Source organism: Hemitrygon akajei, chromosome 32 (assembly GCF_048418815.1).
Source record: "Hemitrygon akajei chromosome 32, sHemAka1.3, whole genome shotgun sequence".
Classification (NCBI taxonomy): Eukaryota; Metazoa; Chordata; class Chondrichthyes; order Myliobatiformes; family Dasyatidae; genus Hemitrygon; species Hemitrygon akajei.
Window position 1 is genome coordinate 9,271,395 of NC_133155.1, and position 13,019 is coordinate 9,284,413.

Genomic DNA, 13,019 nt, shown 5'->3' on the forward strand with positions numbered 1-13,019 from the left:
AGGGGACTATCATCCTCTATATTAAGCCATTAGCCGAAGCGAGAGTTACTTTAAAATAAAAGCTACCTCCTGAATTCCCACCTTCAAAACCCTGCAACAACATTGTTACTTAATTTTTCCAGATAATGGATATCTACTACTCAAATACTCAGGAGCCAATGGAATATCAATGAAAAAACACGAGGAAATCTGCAGATGCTGGAAATTCAAACAACACACACAAAATGCTGGTGGAACACAGCAGGCCAGGCAGCATCTATAAGGAGAAGCACTGTCAACGTTTCGGGCCGAGACCCTTCGTCAGGACTAACTGAAAGGAGAGATACTAAGAGATTTGAAAGTAGTGGGGGGAGGGGGAAATGCAAAATGATAGGAGAAGACCGGAGGGGATGGGATGAAGCTAAGAGCTGGAAAGGTGATTGGCAAAAGTGATACAGAGCTGGAGAAGGGAAAGGATCATAGGACGGGAGGCCTCAGGAGAAAGAAAGGGGGGGGGGGCAGCACCAGAGGGAGATGGAGAACAGGCAGGGTGATGGGCAGAGAGAGAGAAAAAAAACAATATGTCAGGGATGGGGTAAGAAGGGGAGGAGGGGCATTAACGGAAGTTAGAGAAGTCAATGTTCATGCCATCAGGTTGGAGGCTACCCAGCCAGTATATAAGGTGGTGTTCCTCCAACCTGAGTGTGGATTCATCTTGACAGTAGAATATTAAATGTTTTTGTGACATTAGTCCGAAATCCCACAAAACTCACAGATAATAGAGTTATAGAGCACAGAAACAAGCCCTTAGGCTACATTCATCCACACTGACCAAGATGTCTACCTGAGCTGGTCACATTTGCCTGCGTTTGTCCAAATCCCTCTAAATCTTTCCTATCCATGTAGCTGTATCTCTTTTACATGCTGTAATTATTCCCACCTCTACCACTTCCACTGGCAGCTTCTTCTATAGACCTACCACCTTCTGTGGAGAACTTGCCCCTCAGCTGCTCATTAAAACTTTTCGCTCATCTTGAATCTATGCCCTCTCATTTTAGATTCCCCTACCCTGGAAAAAAGACTGAGCTACTCATGGTTTTATATACCTCCATAAGGTCATCCTCACCTCCTATGCTCCAGAATATGAGCTCAAGTCGGTGATAATGGAAACACCGACACTCAGTAGGCGGCGGGGTGGAGATACGTCTGAACCAAAGGAGATGTAAGGCGCTCCTTCCCTCCCCTAACATGCAGGGCACCCTTGGGTAGGGTGCAGCATCTGCTTAGCACACCTGATCATGGTCACTTGAAGCCATGGAAGCAGATGGTGGATAATCGTACGAGCAGCTGGTGCATATTGCAAGTCCTGGTTACGCGAGCACTGACGCCAGGCAGACCATCTCTGAACAGCATTGATAATGGCTGGGGTAATCTGTCTTGTAAAGACACTGCCCAGAAGAAGGCACTGGCAAACCACTTCTGTAGAAAACTTTCTCAAGAACAATCATGGGCCATGATTGCCCATGTCATACGGGACAGTACATAATAATGCTCATGATGAGACATTCAAGCTTCCTCTTCCATGTGTCACTAGTAACAAGGCTTTTCCTCAATAGATCCCTCAGTCAAGAGACCTCACCAACATCCTCAGAATGAAACCTGGCATCTCCCCATCAACCCTTGCCAATTTTTATCAATGCACATTTCTGGAGGCATAATGGCTTGGTATGGCCTAGAGCTGTGGACACTTCACAGAAACCAGTCTCCCCTCCATGGACTCTGTCTGCTTCTCACTACCTTAGTGAAGCATCTAGTGTAATCAAGGAGCACCACACATTCCAATCATTCTCTCTTCTCTCTTTCATTGGGCAGAAGATACACAAGCCTGCAAGCACATGACACCAGGCATAAATACAGATTCTACCCTGTTATTATAAGACTATTAAGTAGTTCCCTAGTACGATGAAATTGTCTCTTGACTTCACATTCTACCTCGTTATGATCTTACTCTCTGTTATTTACCTGCACTGCACTTTCTTTAATAATAATTTAATTATATAATAATTTAATAATAATGCATAATAATTTATAATGCACTGTGTAACAGAATGCAAGACAAGATTTTCACTATATCTTGGTACACGTGACAATAAGAGACCAATGCCAAATCTGGGTGTTCATCTCGCTGACTGAGAGTAAGTCAACACCGCGATTCGATCTGTAACAGCCTCCATTGCAACTTAACATTCTTGTATTATGCCTACCAAGTTTACACAAGGAGCTAGGTGAAAAGAATGACATACCTGCGCTACCAGGTATTATGGACTGCACAGACTCAACGAGATTCACAGCAGAAGACATCTGCGATGGTGGATTTGAGAGTTGAATTTTCTCAGGCATTGGGCTTGACTGTAGGAGGGGCATGCTGCTGAGGATTCCCTCAGGTTTGATCACTGTAAATGCTTGATCCTGTTGGTCAGGTTGTGTGACAGAGAGACAGGCTTTTCCATCCATGTTTTCCTCCGGTAGTTCAGATGATGCGAGACATGCTCCGTCAGTTGCTGTTGGTACTACTATTCTCTCAGCTATTAGTTTGCTTTCCTCTGCTAAGATCTGTAGAAGAGACCACAAGGCAAGAACCATGATTAAGCCAAGGTACCATCCATTAGCAACCGGAACTGACAGAATTGAAAGGATCATCGCGCCCATCAAACTTGCCCTGTACAGTTACGGTTCAACTATACATCATAAAACCTTTTACCCAGCAGCAGCCATCTAAATTTGCTAGAACAACCAAACATATGGAGAGAACGGAAGTATCCCAGGCCATTTTAAGGATAAGGAATCCAGGAAGTTCCTTCCCAGCTCTCAGCCAAAATGAGTCCCAGAAGAATAATGATCGTGAGGTCACTTGGCTTCACGTATCACTTCCCAGATAGCCTCTTCCCCTTCCCCCCACCTTTTTATCCAGGCACCATCCCCCTTCCTTCACAGTCCTGAAGAAAGGTCTTAGCCCAAATCTATTGATATCCATAGATGCTGCCTGACCTGCTGAGTTCATCTATGATTTTGTGTGTGTGGCTTTGGATTTCCAGCAACTGCAGACTTACTCATGTTAATGACCATGAGATTTCTTATTTCAATATACCAAAAAAAGGGGGATAATATCTGATACTCATCCATAACCATTTTAAAAGTTTATAAACTCATACGTACTGGCCAAAACCATAACTTTTTCCCCAAATTTTGCCTACTCACTCCGGGAAAAAAACTGCTGAAATCTACCATTTGGCAAAGTATAGAATTACAAGGATAATCAGCACAGCTTTGTGCAAGGGAAGTCAGGTATTACAAACTTGATCAAGGTTTTTTTAAGGTGGTGAGAAAGATTGATGATGGACTTTTACTAAATTTGACAAAGAAATCAGAGAGTAGACTTGGAGGAAAGTAATATATCACAAACAACAAAGGTCTCAGTACTGATCACTGCAAAATAGTTTTGGTATCTTTACTGTTTGCAATATAAATGATTTTAATGAAAATATAGTTGAACTGATTGACAAGTTTGAAGACAACACAAAAATTGGAGTTGTGGGTAATGAGTAAAGTTATCAAAGATTCAGCATGATAGATATCAATTGGGAATATAGTCAGAGAAATATTAGATGGAATTTAATTTCAGAGGTCAAATGTCAGATGAAATTATATAATAAATGGCAAGGACCCTCAGAAGCACTGCTTGGCCAAAACTCCCTGAAAGTGGCAAAATAAGTAGTTAGGATGGTAAAGAAGGCATATGGCAAATTTGCCTTCATCAGTTGGGACACAGAGTTAGGAAAGCTGGCATGTCAAGCTGTAGCTCTATAAAAACTTTGGTGAAGTCGCATCGTGTGTGCTATTCTGGTCACTACATTGCAGCAAGGATGTGAACCTTGGAGAGGCTGCAGAAGAGGTTCACCAGGATGTTATTTGGATTAATAGATTATCTATAAGGAGAGCTTGAACAAACTTGGGATTGTTTTCTCTGGAACACTGGAGGCTGAAGGGTGACCAGATACACATACATAAAATTATGAGAGGCATAAATAGGGTAGATGATCAATCTTTTACTCAGGTAAAATACTAGAGGTACAAGTTTAAAAAATGAGAGTGGGAAATTAAAAGCACATTTATGAGGCAAGTTTTGTATTATTTACACAGTGAGAGGCCGGTGCATCAAATGCTTGTCATGAGAGGTGGTGGAAACAGATATGACAGCAGCATTTAAGAGGCATTTTGACAGGTACATGAACAAACAGGAATGGAAGGAATTAGTTTATTTCCGGTCATATGGGATTAGTTTATTTTGTCTTTGTGTTTAGCATAGATGTAGTAGTGCCATAGGGTCGGTTCCTGTGTTGTATTGTTATATGGTTGGGTTGAGTTGGAGTTGTTCTCTGATCTTGGCAATCCATTTGCAAACGTTTCATTACCATATAAGGGGGCAACCTCAGTGTGCTGTTCACTTGTGGTATGCCCTCTGAATGCTTGGCCTTTATATACTTATCAATCTGTTGACTGGTCATCATTAGCGAAACACAATTGTGATGTAGGAAGGGGGGTCTCGTCACTGATTAGTTAAAAGGTGAACTCTGTGCGTTGTCTGGAATTTTGCCTACATTGGCCTATAAATGGGATCAAAGACTACATGTCTGATTATGGAATTGTTTGTGGAAAACTACGATTCTAGGAATTCTCCTGCACGCTGCCATGACTTTCACTGATGCCCAGTTGAATGTGTGCCCCTCTTGAATTTCACGGGTAGAGACTAGGGAAAGTTGGTCATGCCGCTTAATAGCCAGTTGATGTTCATGGATCCTTGTGGATAGTTTTCTCCCTGTTTGGCCAACGTTAATATTTGCTGCAGTCCCGAAGTTAGATTTTACAGACCACACTGGACTTGTCCAATAGCTTGGTTTGTTCTTTAGGTCTGTAGAGTACTTTCTTCAATGTTGGCTTGACCGAAATTCTATGTTCTTGGGGCAATCGGGCTGCCATTCCGAAATATTTCAAATATATGGTCGGACGACTCATTTGTTCTATGTTCTGGTCTTGAAATATTCTTGCATACCAGGCACAAATCCCTGTTTATCACTAATATACATTATCACCTTTGACACCACTGCACACTGTGCACTTTGAAAGCAAATTGAAAACGAGCTTTAAATAAAGAACATTTTTTAAAGATGAAAACATGCTGTTCATTTCATTCCTAAGACATTACAATTATATCTGAAATCTAATCGGACATGAATCTAATTACGACAGCAGTTACAAAACTTCATCGCTGCAGAAGTTCACTTCTACAGTGATCAAGTAGACAGAAAAATATTACTGATGATCATTATTTTGATAAACTAAACTCTCAACCAGGAAACCATCTCAAATATTACCTGTGACTTCTCTTCAGTCTTTTCTCCCTCAGTCACAGACGATGCTCTGGCTACTTCCATTTGTTTAGTCCAACCTTCCTGGGGTTGATGGCAGATCAAGGCTACCTCGGCATCGATACTCTCATCACATGTCATTGTCACAGCCGTGCACTCACTCTCTAGACTTTGCTGTTGGGGTTCTGGGGAAAGTTTTCGTCCGATGCCCACCCTCTGTGCACGCAGACGACTCACGGATAAATAGTAAAAGTTGTTTGCTTCCTCATTGAGGAGATACCCTGAAAGATTCATGCGCTTAAATTCCTGAAAATGAAAACACAGAAAGAACAGTTAAAACAAAGGCATAACAAAGGTAAATTATCAAGTCCTGTCTGCCTATTTTCATCTCCTCCAGTACCATGTCCGATAATTAGGCTATTTACTCATATTATCTTGCTTCTAATCCTGAAAATTTACAATAAATTGTGATTTGAATACAAACAATAATTTTTACCTTTTTAACTGTTATTTTAATTAATAGTTTTGTCCACAAGCATATTGGAATTGTCTGCCCTTTTACTGTGTGTTGCACAGAATATTACATTACATACGATTAGTACAGAAATAATTGAATGGTAGTCACTAAAAATCAAGAAAGAAAGGTGGAATGAAGTCAAGACTCTGGATAGATCTTGACAAGGCAGGAATAGCAAGGATTTCTTCCTGCTTACTTCTTTGTGATTGTGTAAAAGACTCGTAGTTTTTTTTAAAGGGGAAGATGAATTTCTGCATAGGACAATTAAAATAAATGCAGGCAATGTTTTAGTATGAATTCTGTTTTCATCAAGAAAGACTTCAATTGGAAGGGGTGACACTGTGAGCCAGTTATTGGAGTTAATGCTTCAAACTCCAGATCCGTCTGAACATCCTTTGCAGTCTCTATCACTTTCTTACTATGTCTAGTCTGCTTCCTCCTGGTGTTCTATTTCACTCAGATATCCCAAAGATGTGTAGAATAGCAAGTAGGTTAACTGGTCAGTCCAATGTAGGTTGGTGATAAAATCTGGAAAGGACTTGATGAGAATGTGAGGAGAACAAAATGGAACTAGTGAAACTTGGTATTTGATGGACAGCATGAACCTAATGGGTCAAAACATCCACTTCTGTGCTGTACAACTTAATGACACTGTAACTGCCTGTTTGTTATTAATACAATGTGGCGACCCAATTACTAGCACACTCGAACCGGCTGACAATTAGCCAGAGCCAGAGACAAAGATACATAGCCTCAGGGAGTTTCAGTTACGTGCCTCTCCAAGTTTCGAGTGGGGGGAGACAGGCTTTTAAGCAAGACTGTGTAGGTGAAATAAACTGATTCCGTGGTTGCAGTTTACCGACTCCGTGTCGTAATTTCAGCGCTGCGCGTAGCACACCGCTACAACAAGAGAATTTTCCTCATGGGCGATTTTAAGAGCTATTCTGAGGAAGGGTGTGCACGTAACAGCTAATTATTAACCAGATTTTTTTAACTTACGGGTTTTAAAATTTCTGCTAACCCTAAGCTGTCTGAAAATGTGTAAATTGTGTCTCACTAACTCAATTTCCCACTCTTTGGCAAGTGTGTATGTAGAACATTAGTAATACTTGGACTAGGTTTCTTTTGGTCAATTCTCTTTAAAATTAACAAACTACTTGACATCTTATCCTAACAATTCTGCACACCTCTTTGAACTTCTCCAGTGATTGCTCCGGACCAAAAACAAATTGTAAAGGAACAACTTCACTATGACATCGTGGCCTGCCCTTTGACCTGGACACATGATCCGATACTTTCTGTAGGATAGCTAAGGTAATATTTGTTGAATGGCGCAGTGCTGATACTATTTCATCTTCCAGGAGCCAATGAATCTAAAGAAGAGATGGATTTTAGAATAAGTAAGAGAACAATAAACAAACTTTATGAAATCCATGTACTTTAACTCTTAAGACTATATAAATATAAAGCCAGAAAGCAATCTGTCACACTTTATCTTTAATGAAAAAATGAAGTTGATACGTAACTGAAGTCATAAATTCACAAATAATATACTTCAAAATAGCTGGCTAGATACAGCAAAACCTATTTCATTTCTTAATAATTATAAAAATAAAACTTTCAAGGTAAATTTGGTTCCCTATGAAAAATTGTACTGGGAAATACGAAATGGCAGGAATAAATAAAGAAATATTTTATTTCCATCTTCACAGCAGAAGAGAAAAAATATGTACTAGAAATTGTGGGGAATCATTAAGATCTGTTCTGAGGAAGGCACAACCTATACGAAAAGAATGGGTTGCACCTGAACTACAGAGTAACTAATAGCCCTGCAGGCATGTTTACCTGAGCTGCTGGAGAGTGTTAAACTAATTTAAAATCCATATACCGCACACATCCACCTGCCAAATTAGGATGGGGCAGTTGGTATACAAGTGTGTGTGGTGACACTGTGAGGAAGAATAGGCAGATGATAGGGCAAAATTGCAGACAGTGGGATAAGTGTAACGTGGGGGCAAAATTTAAAAGGGTGATGAATATGACACTGAAAGTGTTATATTTGAATGCATGGCGTATGTGGAATAAGGTCGATGATCTTGTAGCACAGCTAGAGATTGGCAGGTATGGCATTGTGGGCATCAGTGAGCCACAGCTGAAAGAAGATTATATTTGGGAATTTAACATTAAAAGATATACCTTGTACTGAAAGGATGTAGGTAGGCAGCGGGGATGGGGTGGCTCTGTTGGTAAAAAATGAATCAAACCCTTAGAGTACAGGAAGATATACCATCCTTGTCAATAAAGTTAAGTAAAAAGACCCTGATGAGAGCTATCTAAAGCTCTCTGAACAGCAGCCAGGAGGTAGGATAACACATGACAATGGGAGACAGAAAAGGCATGTCAAAAAGGCAAGGTTATGATTGTCATGTAGGATTTCAATATGCAGGTAGTTTGAGAAAATAATATTGGTGCTACGATCCCAAGGGAGGGAATTTGTAGAATAGCTACAAGATAGCTTTTTAGAGCAGCTTGTGGTTGAACCCAATAGGGAAAAGGCAATCCTAGATTGGGTGAACCAGCTCTGTTTGGAGGTTTAAAGTAAAGAAATCCTTAGGAGGCACATTTCATAAATATGCTAGAATTCACCCTGCAGTTTAAAAGGGCGAGGATAAAATCAGATGTATCAGTATGGCAGTGCAGCAAAGGGAACTACAGAGACATGAGAGAGGAGCTGGCCAAAGTTGATTAGAAGGGGATACTAGCAGGGGTGACAAGGAATAGCAATGGCTGGATTTTCAGGGAGCAATTCAGAAGATGCAGAAAAGACACATCCCAAAGGCTAAGTAGTATTTTAAAGGGAGGATGAGAAAACCGTGGCTGACACAGGAAGTTAAAGATACCTAAAAAGCAAAAGAGAGGGCATAAAATATAGCAAAAATTAGTGGGAAGTTTGAGGATTGGGAAGGTTTGAAAAACCAACAGAAGGAAAGTAAAAAAATAAACAAGGAGAGAAAAGATAAAATATGATGGTAAGCTAGCCAATAATATTTTACTGAAATTTTCTACCTTTTAGTAAAATGAGAATCATGGAATTATTTTCAAGGCACAGCAAGACAGCTTGTTGAAAAACTGTTTTCACTAGCCTCAAGATAAAGATTCAGCCATTTAGGGCTGAGATATTTTCCATCTACAAAGACTATGAGTTCTTATTCAATAACTGTTTTCAAAACTCTATTATCTATGATTATTCAGTAGATAAAATTACCAGATATAGGAAAAAGCAGGAAATGAAGTCAACCTGAAGCTAAGAAATTATTTTGCTTAATGGGCAGACCAGGGTTGTTCAGTAATGTAACCTTCATCTTAACCATTTGTCCTGTTCTAATGTAAATGTTCTAATATTAAATTCTTCAACTAAGCCTTAAGCTACCCCACTTTAAAGTTCCTTCAGCTCAATGCAATTTACAATTTTGCTTAAGTGAGGTTAGGAGGTTTAGTGAGGTCCATCCTGCAGAAGGGTTTCGGCCAAAAACGTCAACTGTACTTTTTTTCCATAGAAGCTGCCTGGCCTGCTGAGTTTCTCCAGCATTTTGTGTGTGTTGTAAGTAAGGTTAGGGAATATTCCCTCTATTGAAAGTATTAATTGTTACAAATGCACAATGGCAAGATTAATAAGCAAGGATATTATTTTACAGCAGAGGCTATGACTCAGTGGGACAAACTGCCTCTTTCACATCCACGAGCCCCATACAGAATGCTGAAGGAACTCAGCAGATTGGGCAGCATCTAGGGAAGGTTATGACTATTTGATGCTTTGGGCCGAGACCCCTCATCAGGATTGGAAAGGACAGGGGGCAGAATTAGCCTCTTCCTTTCCAGTCCTATTGAAGGGTCATTTCCCTCAATAGATGTCGCCTGACCCACTAAGTTCCTCCAGCATTTTGTGAGTATTGCTCAAGATTCCCATCAACTGCATAATCTGTGTCTCCTTTACATCCTTGTTGTTTTCTAGTTCATCTATATTTTTTTCTTTTTATATTGGTTTGCCTAGACAAGATGGAAAACACTAGAACTCCTTCAATCAATGCCATACAGTTAAAGCAATTGGATGGAGAATGTTTCACAGAAATTTTGCTAACTTATTTGAAAATCATTGCTTTGAAATCAAACATTGTCTATGCAGTGGCAGTAGAAAAAATTAAAGTAGCCATTCTACCTTCTAAAAAATGCTAAAAAAATGTTGTTTCCAATACATTGATCTCTATGACATTACCTCATCCATTGTAGCAAGGACAGCTTGTTTGTGCAAAGGTGGCAGCTTGGAAAGTGGATCACATAAAGCCTCTGTAATCCTGAAATATAGCAACATACAGCACAAAGAGACAGAGACAATTCACCTAATCTCAGAAATAAGATAAATATATAGTGTCCATTCTGTGTGGACAGAAATCATTTAAAATAAATCCTTTAAATGCAGGTGAAGATCCCCTGTTCAAGCACTCAAAAGTCCATAGTCTCAAAAAGCAAAAACTGCAGATGATGAAAATTTGAAATAAAAACAAAGGCTGGTTCAGCAAGTTCAAAGCTTCATGGTTTTGGTTTAGAGGCAATGAAGGCCGAATAAATGGTTTTATGAAATAAGGCGGTGATTTCCCTGCTAATATGATGAACCAAATACTGAGGCTTTGGGCCTACCCTAGGCTGATCCAACGATTTGGATTTATGGGCTCAGTTTGGTTCGGAATGCCGTTGTTGCTTGCTTCTATTGCTTGCATGATTTGTTTCGATTTTTTTCTATCTCTGTGCGCATTGGGGTTGGTCTTTTTTTTAAAATTGGGTTCTTTCAGGTTCCTCGCTTTGATAATAAATGTACTTTGAATCTTGGAAACATTGGAGATTCTAATAACGTTCTAGTACTAAATGTCAAGATTGGCTGCTGAAAGAACTGATACTTTAAGAATGTGTATTTATATGAAGCTTCTTATTGATCTGGAAGCACAAAGCAAAAACAGAAATCGCTGGAACTGCTCAACTGGTCAGGCACAATCTATGCGGAAGGAAAAAGAGTTAATTTTCAGGTCCTTTCAACATTACTTCTTCAACTAACACCTGACCTGTTAAGTATTTACAGTACTTCGTATTTTTATTTCAGACTTTCTGCATTTGCAGTAATTTGAATTGAAATTCTTTCAGCCTGATCAGGATACAACACAAGCAAAGGATTTTCATAAATAAGTTTCATATTGCAGTTTAGTTTAGTTTTTGAGTACATTGATTTAAGATAATTATTTTTGAAATTGTTTTTGATCATTCAAAATTAAAATAAATGATGTAAACTCTGATTATATATTAGAAGCAAATACATTAGATTAACTTATTTTAATTAATTTCTCAGAAGACTGCACCTCTCATCTGTGGTAGAGGCAAGTCGGTCTATATTTTGCATTAACTCTTCATCAGATCGATAAGATGATGGTTGTCCTGGAGATCGGTTCATGGAACTGCTGCTTTCCGATGTGTACCTAGGGAAAGTGAATATATTTACAAAGAATTACATACACAAATTAATCTGCAATAGCACAGCTGTCCTTGGGAAAAGTACAAGGAAGTCAACGTAGCCTGAAATTGAACATCGCAGACAGACATCTGTTCATGTCTCAAATAACTCCATATTCAACCATGTCTTGTTTGGCTAAAAAATGGATTTCCACTTATTTCAACACGCCCAAGAACACAATCTATACAGATGGCACAATTGTTTTGTTAGCTTCTGGTTAGAGTGGCCTCGAAATAGATGTAACTTATGTAACTCGGGGGTCTTTTCCTGCTTAGACAAATATTAGCTAAAATATACAAATTAAAGGTAATAGCAAATTTGAAAAAATAAATGTTACACAAAAGTACTTTTTAAAATGACAAGTTAGACAGTAAAAGTATTTTTCAGAAATTCACTGAATCTTGTCTATGAATTCCTATCTGAAGAAATCTTGAACAAAATGCACATTACACAGGGACCAGCAACAGACTGGAAATAGATTTTCAGGGAGGCCACAAGTCTTTGACCAAGTGCAGCAAACTGGTAAACTCAAAGGCATAAGACTATGTGCTGAGGAGCACTGAAGTTGGGTATAGTCACCATAAAGATGTTTTGCAGAATATTCACTGTTTAGGGCACTCTTGCCATTGCATTCTAATTTGTTTAAATCTGTGTTAAAGCACCCTGTATGTTTGCTCAGGGCTTTTTTAAAAAAATTACTTATCTAGAGATACAGCACAGCAACTGGCCCTTCCAACCCAATGAGCCTGCACTGCCCGAACACACTCATGAGACCAAGTAATCTACTAACCCGAAGTGTCTTTGGAACTTGGGACAAAAGTGGGGCATCCGCAGGACTCTTGTGGAGAACATATAAACTCCTGGCAGCAGCTGGAATTGAACCCAAGTTGCTGGTACTGTAAGAGCGTTACACTAACTGCTACCATGCCACCCCACAAGCGATAGTTGGTAACATTAGTGCTAAGTATTGCTAAGTAAACATTTCATGTTAAAGACCCTTCATCAGAACATTCTCCAACCTGAAATGTCACCTGTTTCTTTCCCCACAGATGCAACCTAACCTGCTGAGTATTCGGTTTTCCCACATTTTCTTTTTTTTTTGTTTTAAATTTCTGGCATCTGCATTTTAAAATTTTTATTCAATTGTTCAAGTTTGGCCTCATTCAACCATGCACATATATATTGCTAAATGAGAGCAAGGTGCACAACACTGTATATATAACTCACATACATAACATGAAGAAATATCACCACAAGTACTAATAAGGTGCATATACAAGTTAAAAAGTCAACCGCATAATGCTACTAGCACTTCAGACATGCTGAGACCTGGGTTCAGGCAGGGAGTTCAGTAGTCTTATGATTGGGGAGGGGGGAAGAAGAGCAAAATAGCTGTTTCCCACCTTTACAGTGTTTGTCCTAATGCCTCAGTACCCCCTGCCTGATGATTTGGGGGGGGGGGGGGGTCAAAGAGATTGTTGTTTGTTTAGTGTTAGCCAAATCCATGGAAATGGAAGTCCTCTAGAAACCATTGTTTACA

At 39.5% G+C, this 13,019-nt stretch overlaps 2 protein-coding genes across 4 annotated transcripts in view; one reads left to right on the forward strand and one right to left on the reverse strand.

Annotated features, from left to right (window-relative positions):
* The window catches only part of LOC140719661 (tyrosine--tRNA ligase, cytoplasmic-like), a 117,910-nt gene that overhangs the window by 47,589 nt on the left and 57,302 nt on the right, over positions 1–13,019 (forward strand). For 2 of the 3 annotated variants that reach the window (XR_012096974.1, XM_073034447.1), the window contains one exon: positions 123–6,775. The exons of the other annotated variant lie outside the window; for it this stretch is intronic. Coding sequence is in view for 1 of the 2 variants with exons in the window: in XM_073034447.1 (XP_072890548.1) it covers positions 123–126 (4 nt within the window). In the remaining variant the exon portion in view is untranslated. Of the gene's footprint in view, positions 1–122; positions 6,776–13,019 lie in introns of those variants that run through there. 3 annotated transcript variants of the gene reach the window in all.
* Positions 2,107–13,019, reverse strand: part of LOC140719587 (KICSTOR complex protein SZT2-like) — a 60,078-nt gene continuing 49,165 nt past the window's right edge. The window contains exons 15-19 of the mRNA XM_073034290.1: positions 11,328–11,444; positions 10,196–10,274; positions 7,110–7,295; positions 5,412–5,711; positions 2,107–2,592 (exon numbers count right to left, since the gene is read on the reverse strand). Coding sequence (XP_072890391.1) covers positions 2,107–2,592; positions 5,412–5,711; positions 7,110–7,295; positions 10,196–10,274; positions 11,328–11,444 — 1,168 coding nt within the window. The remainder of the gene's footprint in view (positions 2,593–5,411; positions 5,712–7,109; positions 7,296–10,195; positions 10,275–11,327; positions 11,445–13,019) is intronic.